Genomic DNA, 18,252 nt, shown 5'->3' with positions numbered 1-18,252 from the left:
CCCTGGACACACACACACACACACACACACACACACACACACACACACATGCATAAAGTACAAATACAGGCTCAGCAGACACCTCAATTATGATAATGTGGATCAGCATTAATGTATCCTTACAGGGTGGCTGGCTTTCTGCAGTGTGTGTGTGTGTGTGTGTGTGTGTGTGTGTGTGTGTGTGTCTCAGAGAGCGGGGAGAGGAGGGGCAGCTACTGTATCTCATTTAACACAGGTTACTCCCTGCAGGAGAGCAAAATGCTATAGATGAAGTAAGACAAAGAGAGAGACAGGCTGAGAAAAGGAGACTGACACAAACAAATGAGGGTAAAGAAAGTGAGTAGTCGGGAGCTTGATTTCAAAAAGCACACAAGCCTCAGGGAGATGAACCTCGACTGTGTTTCCCCGTCTGTGTTTATCTGTGTGCAGACAGCTTCAACAGGCCAGATGGCTTGGAATTTGTGGAGAAGAAACTCAGATTATACAGTGCAAACAATGTGGAACATTCGAATGACATCAGAGTTCACGGAGGAAAAAACATTAAAACAGTGCACCAGGACCTCACCCGTTTGTGTTGGAGGTTTGACCAGGCGCGGCTCATTCACTTTAGATGGGGTGACTTCATGTGGTGCCGAACTACATAGTGGCTCTATTGCGCCGTATGGTGTGGGGGCGTATGGCAGAAGTTGACCAGAGCTCAACTTTTCACGCAGCAACGGAGACCTGGTGTGTGTTCATCTGGTTGTGAGTGTGATTTTATTTCCTATGCACTTGTTTAGAGCTGCATTGACAGCTAGGATGGCACGTTAGCTTGAAAGGCAGCTATGTTGTATTTCCCAAGCATGAAAACTGTGATCATTGTCGTTATGTGATAGAGTCAGCACCAAGCAACATGCACGGCCACCGTCAAGTGCTTGTGTGCAAGTCAACTGAATGGGCCCAATGACACTAACTAATCAACTATTCAGAAAAAGGTGCATTTTTTGAACCTACACACAACCTTGAATAGAAAGTGTAAGCTCCAAACTGTAGTGCGCACCAATCTCACCCACAGTAGTGTTGATGTCCTCTGTGTGTAGTAAGAGAAGAAGTTGAAGTCAACGGGACTCAGTTGAGGAAACAACTGCTGCTCTTACAAAGGTGTCTCCCCTCTCTCATCTCTCTGCTGCAGCTCTTTCATCGCAACCCTCCTGTTTCTTCCTCCTCCTTCTCCTCACGTCTTCCTTAAGCCTCCCTCCTTCCCTCCATCCTGCCTCCTTCTTCCCGCTCCTCCTACTCTCCCAGACTCCCTCCCTCCCTCCCTCCCTCCCTCCCTCCCTGTAATTACCGCCTCAGACTCCAATTAAAAGAAACCACAATAAAGAGAGCAGAGGAGAGAGACCAAGGGGCGGCAAGGGAAGGAGAGAGGGGACGGCAAGAGAGGGAGAGGGAGACACAGAGGGGGGATTTTAATGAGAGGTTTGCACACACACACACACACATACATACACAGATATACGCAGACACACACACACACCAAAATTAGTAGAATACTGTACAAGCAGGTAATGTTTTGATAACTCGAGCTTATTACATAAACTTTTAAAAAGACATTGTGTATAAAGTGTTTGGATGTGTGTGTTGGTTTCTACACCTGTGAGTGTGGGTATATTATATGTAATTGTCTAGATGTGCATAGTTGTGTGTGTGTGTGTGTGCTTGAGGGGGGTTCTGACAGTTTTTTCCTTTGTGTTAACACTAGTCTGTTTCCTGCCATTAAGGTTCCTAATGCTGCTCTGCTTTCCTCAACAGCACCAGCACACACACACACGCCAAGCCGGGAAAAAAAATGAGACAGAAGATCAATATGCCAAAAGAGGAAGATAAAATAAACAAAAGAGAAGAGCTGGAGATCAACAAGTCCTGGAGACATCAAAGAGAGAGACAGCATAAGTCAATATGTGCTTAAAAACTGACCAACAAACGCACAACCACACACAATACCAAAGAAACTATCTGCAGAGGAAGATTCAATCAATAAACACAAAGTAGAAACAGCAGGGAAGCCCTTACTGTCAAGCATCTTACTGAGTGTGTGTATGTGTGTGTGTGTGTGTGTGTGTGTCTGTGTGTGTGTGTCGGTGTGTGCGTGTGCGTGTGTAAGCACAAGGAAGAAATGGACCTCATGGTTATGTGCCAAACAAGACTGCCAAAAGACACAAACACACACTCAGACACACACACAAACACAAAAAGAGTGAGGGAGAAGGAGTGCAGAGAGGTGGCTTGATTTACTAGGCTGCCAAAGTGAGAATGGGCACAATACACTGAGAGGAAATAGATATCAGAGTCCAATACACAAACACACACACAGTCCCAGACACGCACAGTAGTCTCAGGCTGGCTCAAAAGTTTATCCTTTTTTAGTAGATCTATAAATCAGCTTAACTTTGCAGACAATGTGTGTGTGAGCGCTTCAAATGGGAGTTTCAGTTCTGACTTTATGGCCAGGTGTGTTACCATGTGGTGCACACACACAGACACACACACTCAGCTCCATTGAACTGTAAATGAACTAACTACCAGCGTGTTTCTATTTTCACGGGAAACCGGTTTGAACCGAAGAGCGTTGTGTTTGAGTTCCGGTTCCACCTGATGGTCCAGTTCTGATGAAAGTTGAAATTTTACACTGACTGAGTGAGTGTAATTACCTCTGTGTCCCATACATTTACAGTCTTACCACCTGACTATTACGTCTGTAAATATATAAAGGCTGGAGGAGAACTCATATAGTTAAATAAACAAAGCTAGTTGTATTAGATTGTGCCTACCTGGGCTTCAAAGGGCTCGTTTTACATATCCTTTATCCTTTAAGGCTGTGGTAATTTAATCAATAACTAAATAAATGTGGAATTTGTATTATTTAAAAACAACATTTGTATACTGAGCGTCTGGTTTTGTGTAGAGGTGCAGCATCCCAAACAGGAGCCTGGAGCTTTTTGGAAACTGCCTTGGAAAGCAACCTAGTGCAGTTTCCCACTTTCACAACCATCAGAGGATGCGATCCATTTTTTGGAAACTACATGTATGAGAGTTAAGATGGAGAAGAGACAAAAGGTTGATGTCAGCGCCATTGCAGAAAAACGTGTTAATAGTTGAGCATTCGATTTCACTTATAACATTATTTTATAAATAGCGTGATATAAAGTGCTGGTGGGCCACACACACACTGAACAGCTATTTGTGCAGCAGCGGTGGTTTCAGGGTTCTGCAGACTGAGTCCTGCAGACGGTCTATGCTCGCGCCAGCTCCATTACTGCAGGTCACTTTTGAAAGAAAGCAGCAGAAAGAAAGCAGTATTACCAATGGCCAAGCTAACAGCCCATGAGACGTGAATCGGCACTGCACTAGTGTTAATAAAGCAGAATTTAATTCTGCAATTTTTCCCCATACTAAGAGTTAATCAATTTAAATTTAAGTAAATCATAGAATATTTACTGTTTTTGAAAATGTTAAGTAGCATGAGCTTTGACCCAGTCCCTGTAGGTGAAATGCTTTGGGAGGGTTTAAATTAGAGCACAGAAATATTCGGACTGTAAGAAAGCAGTTAAGCTGAAACTTTGCGAGACGTTTCCTGTGCACTCAAACTCAGCAGTCTGCACACGGTGGCTTCTTCCAGCTTCCAACTGTCACTGAGGGTGAAAAAATGCCAACAGGCACAACTCTGGAACAAGCTGACTGCTCGCAGTGCAGCAAAGGTTGTGTGTGTGTGTGTGCTTTCATCACATAATGTCCACAGTCCACCTTTTAACACAACCTCTTGTGACACAAACAGCAAGAAAACAACACATGTCCATAGCTTTGGATGTAATTGTAGCTCCTGCAGGCAGAGACTCGACTGAAATGTGGAAACCAGTCACCAATCAGTGCGTTTCCTCCCCCACCCATACTGCTTCCTTCACCTTACTGCTGACACAGGTCATGTAACAAGAAAACACACACACACACATGCACAGACACACCCAAACTCAAATTATCAGCCTTAGATGTACACAAAGGCCCTCATGATCTCAATTGCTTCCATTATTGATTAAATCCATAATTCTTTTTGGTGTTAGGAATGTAGTAAAAACACAAATAGATGGAACATGCCTTCACATTCAAGTGTTTCCATTAATGAATGCACCCTATGACCTGAAAAATCACACACACACACATCTGACACTGACTGACAGCTACAATCGATTGATGACTTCTGTTGATTCCAGACTTCCAATCAGTCTCAGTAAACCTCCACATACTCTCGGAGGAGCGTCTCATTGTGACCCCAGTCTGGTGTGTGTCCTTGTCTTTGTGTGTGCATTAGGGCAGAAGATGCTCCCAGCCTTAGTGGATGCTGTCTGCACCTTTATGTGAACAGGGTGACCTTGTGCGGGACCTCTGACCTCGTCTTTAACCCGTCCCGCCCATCGCCTCCTGTCTGTCTCTGTGGGTTTGTCCTGAATTAGACGGATCAATGATGCTCTCTTTCTTATTTCATCAATGACTATTAGTTTCTGTCTCACTTTTCGAATCTTATCAGATGGGTTTTAAATGTTCTCTTGACCTTGTTTTGTTCCTTTTCATCTCATCCTCTCCTCTTCTGCTTTTCACCCCTATTTTCTTGGGTCACAGCATTAAATTCCAACCTCCTCTCCGTCCATTTTCCGTCACCTTCAGTTGGTGAACGATAAAATCAATCCTGATTAATGTGAGTAATGGTGGCCCCAGACACCAGTCAGCAGTATTGAACAGCGAGGCCTCTGAGGGAGGACTCCTCAATCTCATTCACCACATGAAGTAATACTTTAATTTCATAAAGCCGCTGGGACTGTCCAGGTTTGATTAAAACACAATTCAAAAAAAGCATCACTTTCTCTTGGAATCAAATAGAGCAAAAGTTGAAAAAAAGAAAATTCGACGGCTTAAGTGTATCCCGTGTGTTAAAAAGCTGAAAATGGTTCTCAGCACATTATAATTGGTTTCAACTTGCTTTAAATCAGATGGGATTTTCACGCAACAGAGGGCTACGGAGGAAGGAGGTGAGGGCCGAGAAGCGGGGGGTGCATGCCAATGAGTTTGTGATATGCTTGAGGTGTACAATGCAGTCTCTGGCTCTAAAACTCTCTGATGGTAATACACACAAATTGCCCTGTGTGCTAAACCCCCACCCCTGAATACTCAAACTGCCTCAACGTCATGACGCAGCACATTTCACCAGATTTTTATGAACGAGGGAGTGAGAACAAGACTGGAAGGAGGGAGGGAGGGAGGGAGGAATGAATGAAGACGGAGGAGAATTCTAGCAGCCCACCCACGCTATGAGTCTACCCCCGTCATTGACCTTCAAGTGTCTTGCATTATAAACCATCCAGCGCTGTCATTCTAGGCGGGAATAGATGAGGTGGAATAAGAAATGCCAAATTAGCGCAGAGAGAAAAAGCCACCAAGACACAAAGTCATGAAATCCTCCTGGGAACGCAACACAGGGCAACTGCTTGCGTTGACTGTGTGTGTGTGTGGGTGTGTGTGTGTGAGTGTGTGACCTTTGACGTCTGACTCGATTTGACCTTAACTGTGACAAGCTCCAGCCACAGGAGTGCCTGTGTGGGCCAACCATTCACAAACAACGTGGGACACTGCACGAACAACTATGTACGTACGCATTGCTAATGTAATGCTCAGAACCGTGGGCAATGACGGAACTTCACAGAGGGAGCATTATGAGTGGAAGCGTGTGAGATGCTGATGAACTCTGCTGACGAACGCCTGAAGGAGTGTGAGAATATTTTCTGTAGGTTGATGATGACGGCTGGGAATGTACTCCTCTTATTCTTCTTTTTTTTCAATTCTTCTCCCTCCTATCTGTTTTCAAAGTTCCGCCTTTTGTAGGAAAATATTTCACTCATTTTGACCTCAGTTGAAAATATCTCTTAAAACATGAAGCTGATTTCAGACATAAACTCGGGAGATTGTCTGGACAATTGAGTCTAACTTTCTCCAGAGTTAAAACAATGAGGTGGGAGATTCTCCTGATTCAGCAACACAGAAACTTCCTGCGCAGAAACTCCAGAGAAAGTCCGGAGCCTGGCCCCTCTGGAGAATGTCAGGAGATTATCTGGAGTTCAGTGCAAGTCTGAAGGCAATGTTTCTAAAATGAAAAGTGAGTCAGTCATGATAGCAACAAAGACAACAAAAAAGTGGTAGTTTGGAGAGAACACAAAGAGCTAAAGCAGATAAAGAAGCGGGTTAAAGGCAGAGATGTAAGACAGACAGAAGAAATGGAAAGAGATGCTAAATTTTGACTCAGAGACTACCAACCACAAATGTCATGATGGAAACTTTGTAACCAGATGTGGTATTTCTGTGTAGGTGAGAGAGATATGCTATAGATATGAGGGCGGCTTTTCAAATGACGCAGCTTACCATCATGCGCTCAAGCCCCAGCCCGCAAAGACCTGGGGGTTATCGGGCTAAACTAAAAGAAGCCCTGAAAGCATTTCTGATGCCTCTTCATTCCCATGGTACCACTCAATTCCAGCAGGCCCTCTCATCCACACTTAGGAGCTGGAGAGGGATGAGGGGCTGGAAGAGGAATAACAAAGAACAAGATAGAATAGGACGCAGGGAAGAGAGAGAAGAAAAAGGCTCTTCTCTTGTCTTTGCAGTACCACTTCATATTCCCTGGTGGGAGACAACAATGCAGCCTCAACCCAAACACATAATCTACTGAAGTCCACATGTGTTCTCACAGGCAAAGCTCTGTTAAGACAGTTGGTGGTTACACTCTTCCTGGTCTAATCCCCGGGTATTTCTCTGATATGGAAACACTGCAGCGATGAGAACATTTCGACTCAACCTCTCATCCAAACAAGATACCCATGATGGCATACATGATTCCAGCCATGAAACTGATCAGCAGGGATGAGCAACAAATTCATGACGAGCACAGAGCAGAGTCTCTGGCCCCACTCCCCATTCAAAAGTATGTAGGGACATAACTTTTTTCCAGGCTGCTTTGATCATCTTTGTTACACGGGACTCCCGCCCACACACACACACACACATTTGCCAAGTACAAATGTTTGCATGAAAACAGTATCTACAATAGAGGAATCAAACCTCCATCATTGAGAGCTTCTGGAGGGAGAGATGTTTGAATAGAGATTCTGCAAAGCTCCTGTTGACTGCAAACAAAGAAAAAGTATAGTTTTGGTTGCGCATGCAGGTGCTACAGCATGGAGAGACACTGGGTGGCCTCGGGCGAAACGTAGCGCTTATGAATCTGCATAGTTTCCAGCTAACCAAGCTAATCAAATTAGACCTAGCCCTTCTTTCCCTCACCATAAATGGACCCCGAGCCACACAGCCGGTGCACCACTGGGAGCCGGGCCCACCTCCCATGTGGGCCGACACCCTAATGAGTTTCATGTGAGGGGCATTAAAACAGCTGCTGGAGCGATCAGTGGAACTGACTGGAGCTGGCAGAGAGGCCGCGCTCTGATCCCGTCACACACACAGAAATACAAAACATGTCAAGTTTTGTTTTGTTTCATGAACACACAGGAATTCAAAATAGAAATTACAGCAACCGTGTATATTTTGAACATAAATATGATGCTTTCTTTAATTTTCTTAAATGTCTAAATATAATGGTGTACTTTATGAATTTGTTTTGATGCTTTAAGGTTCATATTATTGGTAGAAGCACAATTATGACACCCCGCAGGGTTGCTCGTGACTTATTCGAATTTAAAATCCCACACTCTGATGGTAACATCATTAGGCAGCGTGCAATTTCAGCCGAGCAGTTTTATGACTTCTCCCCAAACACTTAACCACAGAGCTGGAACAATTCCGCGACAGTCTAATTAGCCACTAGTTATTATGTGCACATCTTAACAGAACAACATTTTCACATGTGAGAGTGAGAAACAATAAACAAGAAATTTCTCTTAACTTCATATATTTCACGGAGCAAAATATGTTTTGTTGGAGAACTACATGTCTTACCTAAATTTAACATGTTTTTTAAAGTACAGGTGCAACCGTATCTGACTGAGCATGATCTGGCCTATTGGTAATGCAAGCTGTAAAGACAGGTTATCACCAAACTCAACGGGATTCACCCTCTGGTCACAATCGATGTCAGAGTTTCTGGGGTCGAGGGAGCAGAAGTGCCTTCCACACTCGGTGCTGAGAGCCACTCGGATGTGGCTGTACTTACAAACCAAGCTTGACACAAACAAACACACACACACACACACACACACAAATCACATTACCAGTTGCTCATAACAACTCCAGTGTTACACCTAGGAGATCGTCACACAGACGCATGCACACCCATGGACACACACACACACACACACACACCCTGCAGGAACTTTTAGGTGAACTGGTATTCAATGTTGTTTGTGATTTGAGTCATGCGTGTCTCTGGCTTAACAATGACGCCACGTGAAATTCAAAATATTGATGCATTTCTTCTTCTCCAATTGTTAAAGGAAAATTAATGAAACCGCTGCTAAGTGGGGCATCATATCTGGATGTGTGCGTCTCCGTCTCCGTCTCATTGCTGTTTGTTTGAACTCGCTCCAACTGTATTTATCATGGGGCCAGCGTGCCACAGGCCACAGTTGCGTAAGGACACTCAGAGACAGTGGATCCGACCCAACAAAACACTGCATTCATCCAGTAAAGCAACGGCAAACAGGGACCATCTCGAGTCAGTGCTGCGATGAAAGTCAGTCAGAGAAATGCGAAGGATTACAGCACAATAAGTTCTGCTGTACAGTGCAGCGGTGGAGCAAAGCCCGTTAATACAGTCAGGTGACTGGAGTGCAGGCTAATGGTCAATGGACAAAGTGACGCAACCTCTAAATCTTTCTGCCTCGCTGCATCTGGGTGTAAACACCATCACATGGTGGAGTAGAGGGGAAAAAACAGTAGGGCACAAAATGCTGAAATAGGGATGAAAAAAGAAAAGCGTGGAGGAAGAAATAGGGGTCAAATGATATTATAGATGGTTATTATCCAGCAAACAAAGCGATTCACAGACACACTCACACCGGCTGCAGTCCAATCTCCAAATGATCAACACATAGCTCTGTGTGAATATTGCCTCATAAGCTTCTTATTATTTTGTTGTGATGGATGTCTCCTCTCATTCTATGCTTTCCATTTGAACTGTCAGTCAGTTTGAAGAAAACAAGGCGGCTTGCAAGTCTGTGCTTCTGACCCTGGTGGCCACAAAGAGGGGGCTTGTTTCAGAGCCCAGCTCCTCTTCCATTCCCTCGGACTTATGCCCGTCCAAAAATATGTGTCTGGTCCCCTTCATCATTTTTCCACTTAACATTTTTGCGTATGGCTGATGCACAAAGCTGCTTTTCACTACGATTGAATTTTGTGATGTATTTAAAGTCCCTGTTCTATCTAAGCCCATGTGTCCACTCTGCTGAAGTGTCCTGGAGCAAGAGGCTGATTACAGAGCTGCTGATCCTGACCTCTGCCTTCCCCCAGATCAGAGCAAATGAAAAGATATATTTCCCCACACGCATCAATCCCTCCAGAGAGAAACGCATTTCACAGAACTGTCCCTTTAATTTTGAACACTGCTACGTGTCTGGATGAACCAGCAGCCCGGTGTTTGTGCCCGGGTCTGTGCACTTGTTGTTGGCGTTTAGGTAGAACAAGTCTGGCACCTGCTTGCTTCGCCAACACCACCATCTATCAAGCTGCAATAAAAGGCAGAGGGCAGCCCTGTGAACCTGCGCTCTGAGTGCGTAGACCTGCAGATTTGGGGTTTGTGCAAAATACATGCAAAAGCTTATTACGCATTATTTTGTGCACACTCTGACGGGTGTGCATGCGGTTAAATAATCTTAGACAACATGCAAAGTCCACTAAAGGTGCAGGTGTTACTCCACTAGGATTATAGATGATATTTGACACACTTGCAAAAAATTTAAAATTCAAATAACACACTCAGCCTCACCACTGTCATACACTATCTCTCTCACACACACACGCACACACACTCACGTATCGCTGCACTGAGTTTTTGTTTGCCCTCACCTTGCAGGTTGTAGTCGCCTTCCAGTCCGCTCAGGGTCGCAGCCCAGGAGGCTCCGGAGAGCAAGCACAGCACCGAGAGCATGATCAGCATCGCCCCGTCACTAGTCACCCTGATTCGGCCCATGTCCCGGTCCGGACGGGGAAGCTGGAGATGCCTTCCGATCTGATTCCAACACCAAAGTCCCAGTCTGGTGAGTCTCAGCTACTGTGCATCCTGATCCTTGGCTCCACGGGTTTCTCCAAGAAGATAGAAGCGAATAAGTTGCAGTGGCTGTTTCTAAATGCAGTAAATGCTTGTTGAATATCTTTAATCTGTTTCTCAGTTACTCTTTTTCCTGGAGCTGCAGCCTGCACAAAGCTCACACTGACGCGCATGCATCCGCTCCGCGCAGCTGAGGCTCGTATTATCCTCTACGGAAAGGCGACCTGCCGAACAGCAGGAGGTTCATTATTACAGCGAGATTCTCGGTGTATTCAGCACAAACTGTGAGTCAAAGTCTTGGAAGAGTGGAGTCCTCTGGTGCACGAATAAACGTCCCGGTGTCCTGGGTTAGAATAAGCCCGGCTCTCCACGCTCTGTGCCCCGGTGTCGCTGACTCTGTCCCGCTGGTATCAACGAACGTCCGCCCGCTTATACCACTTTAAAACCCTCAAGGAAAATATACAATAAAGCGAAATAAGTATTACAAAAAAAAAAATCACGTTTAAATCCGCGTAAAAACACAAACAGGGAGCGCGCGCTGCTGCACGGCCGCTCGGTGATACGGAGGTTGACGGATGTGGGAGCGCGAGCGCAGACCGAGTGAAAGACAAGCGTCTCGCGCGGCCCCGCCTTCCGGAAAACAAGCAGCGCGAGAGGAAAGGGGATGGCAACAGGTAAACGGATGACGTCACGAAGGGACAGGTGCATTTAAAGCACACGGTGATGTTTTCTATCTGGCGTGGTTCTTTACAATATCTTTGTATTTCATGTGTGGTAATGATCGGCAGTGTGGTCCTTTAGGTTTAAATGTGTGATTATATCCTGTAAAAGTTCCTATTGTGCTGTACAATGAGATAAACACATTAGGTGGTTAAATAAATGAATTAAAAAAACAATATTCATCTGCCATTGTATTCTGAGTAGGCCTGAGCATTAACTCTGAAATGTTTAACCTAATGTTCCCCAAGTGACTACATGATCATCATTTATTATATAGTGTTGCAGAAATGGTGAGATCGTTCACTGTGATAGATGGATGGCATGACTGCTTCTCAAACGGGGCATTTTCGGCTAAATTGGTGGATGAGATATGGAGCAGACAAAAAATTCAAAGTACACAAAATATACATTTTTGGCGTTTTCTGTCATTTTAGGTAGTTTTAATTAGTAATTTGATGCTACAAAAACAGTGAGATGTGTCATGATTTGACAGCTGAGACTGATTCATGATTGGTCGAGTGCATGTTTCAATAGGATCGCACTCCCACCACTCTATCCCCCAATCACTACAGCGCAGACTCTGGGTCCAAAAATGCATAATGGCGGTGTTAGTATTCAGGATATTTTAGCTTAATTTCTGGAGTTGTTGTCCATCTTTACATGCAATCTACAGATGAGACCAAATCAGTAACTACATTGTTCATCGATTTTATTGTTGAACTCACTATCATAGCCTTGTTTATTTCCCTTCCATTGACAATGCAGGAACATACAGTATCCATTGTATATCCGTGTCACATAATTAAACAATTTTCATTCAAAATAGCCTGCTTATAGTTTTACTTTTGATCCGTGTTCTCTCTTTCCCCCTTTTTACTCTGTGTTATGGCGCTCTTAATCCATCTGTAAGTCATCTCACATAGTGGTTTTGGGGGTTGGGGTAGGTGGTGTGTGGGGCTGATGGGTAGAAGGGGGGTGGGCTTCCAAAGTAAAGATGATTAAACAGTAGATGTGAGGTCAACGGTCTCCAGGCCTTAACCACACTAATAACTCACAGAGAGCTTGTTTTCTGCCATGTGCTGTTCATTTGTCCTGACAATTTCTTCTTCAGTGCCTCAAAAATATAAATAAACACAATCACATCTGCAAGTGAAGACGCACTGTTATCTAAAAAAGCCAGTTAGAAATTGCTCCATCCTGTTTTGCAACTTTGGTGGGGGTTTTCACAGCCGCACAGCAGCATCATAAAAGATGAAGGAAAAATGGACACCCTCTTCCCCACTTCCTCCCTCTCTTTCTCCCGGGAGCAGAGCGGCATGGCTGGCAGCGCTAACCGGCCAATTTCACGGGGCGGGGGTGCAGACATGTACCCCAACCCGTGGACAAAAAGGAGGGGTCACAGAGGAGCTGGGATTAAAGGATTTGGTAGATGAAGAGGGGGAAGGAGTAGGACGGGGGTCAGAGGTGAGGGAGCGATGATAAAGAAAAAGCCAAACAGAGCCAAGAAGTGAGTGGCGCCCTCTCTAATCGAGCCCGATTAAGCTCACACTGTGCGTGCCTCATCTTTACGAGGCCAATGACTTTTGAATGATGAAACATCACTCATATTCACAATAGACGTCTTCATTCGTTTGTGATGGCTGAGGCAGTTGGAGCTGCCGGTGCTTTGGCAAAACTCCACCCTGCCTTCACCCATGACTTCTGGGAGGCGAGCACATTCATCAGTGTCAGGGTGGAGGTTCAGATCCACATCTGGGTCAAGCATTGTTTAGACCAACTGAAGTCCATGTGGGATAAAACTAAAGAGTGTTGACATTAACTTCTGGACAGGTGAAGCAAATACAAAAAAGGAGGATTTTCTAATCCAGACAACAATGCAAAGAAGAATACGGGCACTGGGGGAAGTCTACCAAATCATTTTCCTTCCAGATATCTGTGAACAAGGGTTCGAGATGCACGGACACGTTCAAATTGATGGAAGCCTTCAAACCACTCCACACACAGACACACAAACACACACACACACAAAAAACACACCCACACACACACACACTGGATGAAATTGAAGCACAACATTTACATAAATTGGCTGTTCAGACTGGCATAGATTAACCACGAGCACCAACCAGCGAGGAGCATGGCCTGAAAGGGATTGCCATGGCTGCTTATCTGTCACCACACATTAATATTCAGACCCTGATGTAAGGAGGCTGCAATCCGTGACCCTGCACTCCTTCGGTTTATGTTTGGTTGCAGTGTGCGTGCCTGTTTATGCATCGTCACAACTCTGTGAGTGTACAGTTTATGTGCACACGCTTGCATGTACAGTATGTTTGTACACATTTTTGTGTGGCAGACAAACCAAAGTCTGGGTTAGGCCAAAAGGTTTTGCAAGTGAGTCCAATAGTTGGAGAACATTGAAGGTGAGGGGGATTTTAATAGGTCGAGGACGACGACAGAAAAGAAAACCAGACAGAGGAAAGAGCTGGGGAGAGACTGACAAGCCATCTACTCCAGCAAATGTAATTATATGGCTTGGAATCGAGTGGGTTGCTCCTTGATCAGCTCTAAGACACACACAAACACACACACACACACACACACACACACACAGGGATGAGACATTGACCTTGTTTTTGGACATCAGAGCAGACGCAGGAGGACTTTGTCCAGAAATATGAAAATATAATTTTTTCTGCAGTCTGTCTTTGTATTAAATTAAGCAAATCTGTGACTGATCAATTTGCTTGGGAGGCAATTAACGCTGTCATGCTTTTTAATTCAGTTCCAGTGTGTGTGTGTGTGTGTGTGTGTGTGTGTGTGTGTGTGTGTGTGTGTGTGTGTGTGTGTTTGTGTGTGTCAGAGAGGAGGGGGTCACAAATGGATGGGAGATTGGGAGCAGTGGGTCCACGCATAAAAACACTAATTTAGTTAACAGCTCTCATTTCCCTAATTACACCCAAGATGTAGTATACCCTCCATCTTTTGTGTCTCTGCCTCTCTCTGCCCCCATGTCCCTTATATTTTCCATCATGCCTTCCACCTCCCATGATGCATCTGCCCACATTTTCTGCTCCCTCTGACTGTCTGTCTAAATTTATCAATAAAGCTGTCAACCTGAAGGTCAGAATAAAAACATGTAGCAGAAAGATGAAACTTCATTCCGAAGGAGAATTTGTGAAGGAGCCTCTAGAACCGCATAAATTCTTCCCTATTGATATTCACGGTTTTGTTTTTGTCTGACCCACGAGGCAGACCAAACTGCAAGGCAGGTATAGATGATGGTGAATTGAATTAACAAAACTAAAAACTGCATCAAAACCTGCGGCCGCGGGGGAGAGTAAACAGGGACCGGGCGAAACGGCTCCGTGTTGTGCATTTCGGGAAGGATAAACACGTCACTTTCTGCGTACATCACACAGCATTGGACCACTCCCACTAATCACGCATTACGGTCCACGCCATCAATTGTAGAACACAGTGAAAATGTTATGTTAATCGAGTTAAAGTTGTAAAACGAGGCTTACCTCCTTTTGGCAGTAGGTGATGCTATCACTATCATTACATACAGACTAATAGATCTGTTCAGGTCAAAAACACTCTTGTTTTTCTTCAGATCGTATAAATCTTTAACCTTTGCAACAATCCAAGGGATTAAAGGTATGACCACTGACACTGTGACATTAAAGCAAGGGATTCTTTGCTTAATGAATCCTTTAAAGTGTTTTTTTATATAAACTCTGGGTGGGGTTAAATAGTAAGTCACAAACAAGTGTTATTCTTTTGGCTTAACCCTGAGCACAAAGGACAAATGCACAAAATGGTTAAAAAATGGCCCATAGAAGATGAGTCTTCATGATGCATGATTGGCTGGAAAGAAGATAGAAACAGATCACGATCACCACAAGCGTAAAAACAAATGCAGGATCCATATTTTCCTAAACTGATTATTGTCCTGCATAAATAGAGACACACTGGGTCAGAAACTTCAAACTAAAACAGGATATGATTAGCTCAATGTCCATAACTCATTTTAGAAAATACTTGATTTCTTAAAATCTAAACCAATTTATATAGGAGGGGATGTAGCTCAGTGGTAGAGCGCATGCTTCGCATGTACGAGGTCCTGGGTTCAATCCCCAGCATCTCCACAATTACTCTACAATGGCCATAGAATAATGAACTTTATGGATCTCTACTACTTATTTGCAATGGACTGGTGCCACAAACATATCATATACGATAATTTCATTTCTGTTACTCAACACTCATATGCATTAACAGAAAAACGATGTAGATATGTGGGCCAAACACTGCGGTTTGAACTGCTGCCACAATCTGATTAAATAGCCTTGATTCTTTCCCTTATTCAACACTAGTAGCTAAAACCTAACTTGCAGGCATTGAGAGTTCATACTTGACAGACAACGGTTGTTATGTCTTGTCTCCAAGATTTATACCACCTTCATCCCCTCCTGTGCTCTGATTGTAGTTGGGGGAAGATTTGATGTGTCAGCAAGCCACTGGAAACCTCCTCTCTCATCAACACAGTGTCTCAGTCCATAAACCTGCTGTTTTTCATTATCACAATAGGATGCATGATTATTTGCATTGTACTGCTGTAACATGATTGAAAGACCCTTAATAATTTTCTCAATTGCTTAGAAAGTGACCCCTTACATTGTAAAAGTGTCTTCTTTATAAATTCGTACAATCTATCAGAGGGGATGTAGCTCAGTGGTAGAGCGCATGCTTCGCATGTATGAGGTCCTGGGTTCAATCCCCAGCATCTCCAATTGTTTTGCACATCAGGGATCAGGTGGAACTTGATCCTTATGGGGCAACAAAAGATTATCAAGAGCACATTTGAGCACATTTCAGATTTGTCTACACATGTAGAAATCTTGCAAACTGATGTATCCTTGCATCTGATAGGCTGAGAATTACGTTGACTTTTCAAGAGTACCTTAGGTAAAAGCAGAGTTGCAGACTTGCACCACCTCCAAGCTGGACATATTCTGTAAGGGTCTCGACTACTTATTAACTTTGGACTGTTGCCAAAAACTTATCACTTCTGTTACTTAGCATTTACTGATTAAGCATTAAGATGCGGGTACAGGGGATGTAGCTCTTAATAATTTACTCAATTGCCTAGAAAGTGACCCTAACATTGTAAATGTGTTTTCTTTATAAATTCGTAGTAGCTACTGCACTCAAACTCAATCAGAGGGGATGTAGCTCAGTGGTAGAGCGCATGCTTCGCATGTATGAGGTCCTGGGTTCAATCCCCAGCATCTCCATTATTCTCAAAGGATCCAACAGAATTATTTGTCATGAGGGCAACATGCACAGTTAAATTACAGTTTATATAAATTACATTAGCAGCGTTGCCCTACCTGCTGGTGAATTCAAAATAACTGGATATAAATCATTCTTAATTCATCTTAATTTACAACGATATTGGCAAACCTCATTGTTTTTTCAGGCCCAACTGTCTGCCTGGAACTAATTTTTTCAAGGCTGTGGTTAAATTTTTACAAAATGCAAGAATTGTGTTACATTTTTGCTAATTTCCTGTGTCCATCTCGCTCTTCACATTTGTCTCTGCAAAACCTTGAGCGAGAGAGAGACAAGAGGGGAAGAAAAACAGGACATGAGAATCCGAAATCATATCTCTATTTATTTTCAAGGCTAATCTCTAAAACGCAGCGATCGCTAGAAACCCTTCAGGCTGGATTGCAGTTACTATATGTCAAATGCATGTCATATTGGATGTATCGTAATAAAGGCAACCAAAAATAAAACCTCATATCAGCCCTCTATCATCTTTAAATTCTTGGCTTAAAAATTCTCCCAGCATTCCAGAATAAGAGCGTAAATCCATCTTTTCCATTGTGACATGAACACAACATGACTTCCAAGGAACATATAAAGATGTTGTGCGGCAGCTGCGCCTTCGCTGAGGTGTTACAACACAATGCCTGGCAGGGGAAACAAAGTCACCTCGCATCATCGCATACAACACGTTGTGCCTGTTTTCAGTGTTTAGGTCTGATAATCACACAAACATTAACCCATGATACCACAGGCATTTGTTTTTCATGCAGCCATTGGAGAAAACAGTGTGTACCATCCACCCCTGCTCTGTGAATTAAATATGTTCAAAGGATGCTAAACAATCAATTATTTACATGTCACACACACCAGAAAACACAAACATGAATGCACACAGACTCTCACACACACACACACACACACACACACACAACATATCCTATTAAAAAGCCTAGTCTAATTAAAGGGATCATTTCAGCTATAATTAGCCTGCACGTCTGTGTCATAACCGTTCTTTAATATAATCGCTAGCTTCATCCCTCTCAGGATCACAAAGTACTTTAGTAAGACATGCTTACTCGTTGCTATTTGTCAAGGGCTGATCACTTCGATTGAGTACGGCTAAATCTAATCATATAATGCAGTAATTTCCGGCCAGATGTACCTGTACCTCATCGATGGGTTACTTCTGCAGTTGTAGGGAGAACATCCATCTTCTACAACTTGAAGTAGCTGCTGCAGGACGCAACAAAATGTGAAGCTTTTAAATGTTTTTTATTTGAAATATGCTTCATAAGATGGTGTCAAAGTCGTTTCATGTCAAAGACTCTCATAAACAGCCTGGCAGCAGTGCAGAGACCAATCAGAGTTGGCTAAAGTGGTCAATTAGACTTAAACTACTTAAGTTCAAATCTATGAAAACAATTGTATCATAGTCATTTACACTCAAGAGAACATTTGGAGATGAACCAGAGGCTCTGGGGGACGGATCGTCAGCAGATACACTCACGAACCTAAAGGATGAACACTCATCATGTTGTGACGGTGTTAAATCAAATGTTCCAGGATCAGTATCCTTATGGCAAAGAAAGGTAAACTGTTATTACCAAGTGTTGCTCTAACCTAATTCCTTATGCGCGACATCCTGGTAAACTGATTCCACAGCAGATGGTGCTATCAATTATTGAGCCTGTGAAGACAACCCTGCCCTCAATCAGATTAAGTAGATTATGCCATCATCAACTCCCTTATGATCCAGACTTCATAGATCAACATACATCATCAAGATGCATTCCCCCAACATGACCTCCATCCATCCATCCATCCTCTGGGTGAATTTGTGTCTGTTAAGGTATGTAATTTTCAAATCTCACCAAAATACTCTACACTCTGAGTGATAT

The 18,252-nt window shown here is 43.6% G+C and overlaps 1 protein-coding gene and 3 non-coding genes across 4 annotated transcripts in view; 3 read left to right on the top strand and 1 right to left on the bottom strand.

Moving 5' to 3' along the window:
* The window catches only part of sema4f (sema domain, immunoglobulin domain (Ig), transmembrane domain (TM) and short cytoplasmic domain, (semaphorin) 4F), a 45,351-nt gene extending 34,469 nt beyond the window's left edge, over window positions 1-10,882 (bottom strand). The window contains exons 1-2 of the mRNA XM_053416635.1: window positions 10,423-10,882; window positions 10,096-10,332 (exon numbers count right to left, since the gene is read on the bottom strand). Of these exons, the coding sequence (XP_053272610.1) occupies window positions 10,096-10,219 (124 nt within the window). The 5' untranslated portion in view covers window positions 10,220-10,332; window positions 10,423-10,882. The remainder of the gene's footprint in view (window positions 1-10,095; window positions 10,333-10,422) is intronic.
* A 4,214-nt stretch (window positions 10,883-15,096) lies between these two features.
* On the top strand, window positions 15,097-15,168 carry trnaa-cgc (transfer RNA alanine (anticodon CGC)). Its single transcript has one exon. It is a non-coding gene; the product is annotated as a tRNA-Ala (tRNA).
* Window positions 15,169-15,740: 572 nt separating this feature from the next.
* trnaa-cgc (transfer RNA alanine (anticodon CGC)) lies at window positions 15,741-15,812 on the top strand. Its single transcript has one exon. It is a non-coding gene; the product is annotated as a tRNA-Ala (tRNA).
* A 433-nt stretch (window positions 15,813-16,245) lies between these two features.
* trnaa-cgc (transfer RNA alanine (anticodon CGC)) lies at window positions 16,246-16,317 on the top strand. The gene has a single exon. It is a non-coding gene; the product is annotated as a tRNA-Ala (tRNA).
* The last annotated feature ends 1,935 nt before the right edge of the window (window positions 16,318-18,252 follow it).

This window comes from Pleuronectes platessa, chromosome 23 (genome assembly GCF_947347685.1).
Source record: "Pleuronectes platessa chromosome 23, fPlePla1.1, whole genome shotgun sequence".
Lineage (NCBI taxonomy): Eukaryota > Metazoa > Chordata > Actinopteri > Pleuronectiformes > Pleuronectidae > Pleuronectes > Pleuronectes platessa.
Note: the sequence above shows the minus strand (reverse complement) of the source record. Positions and strands in the feature narration are given on the sequence as shown.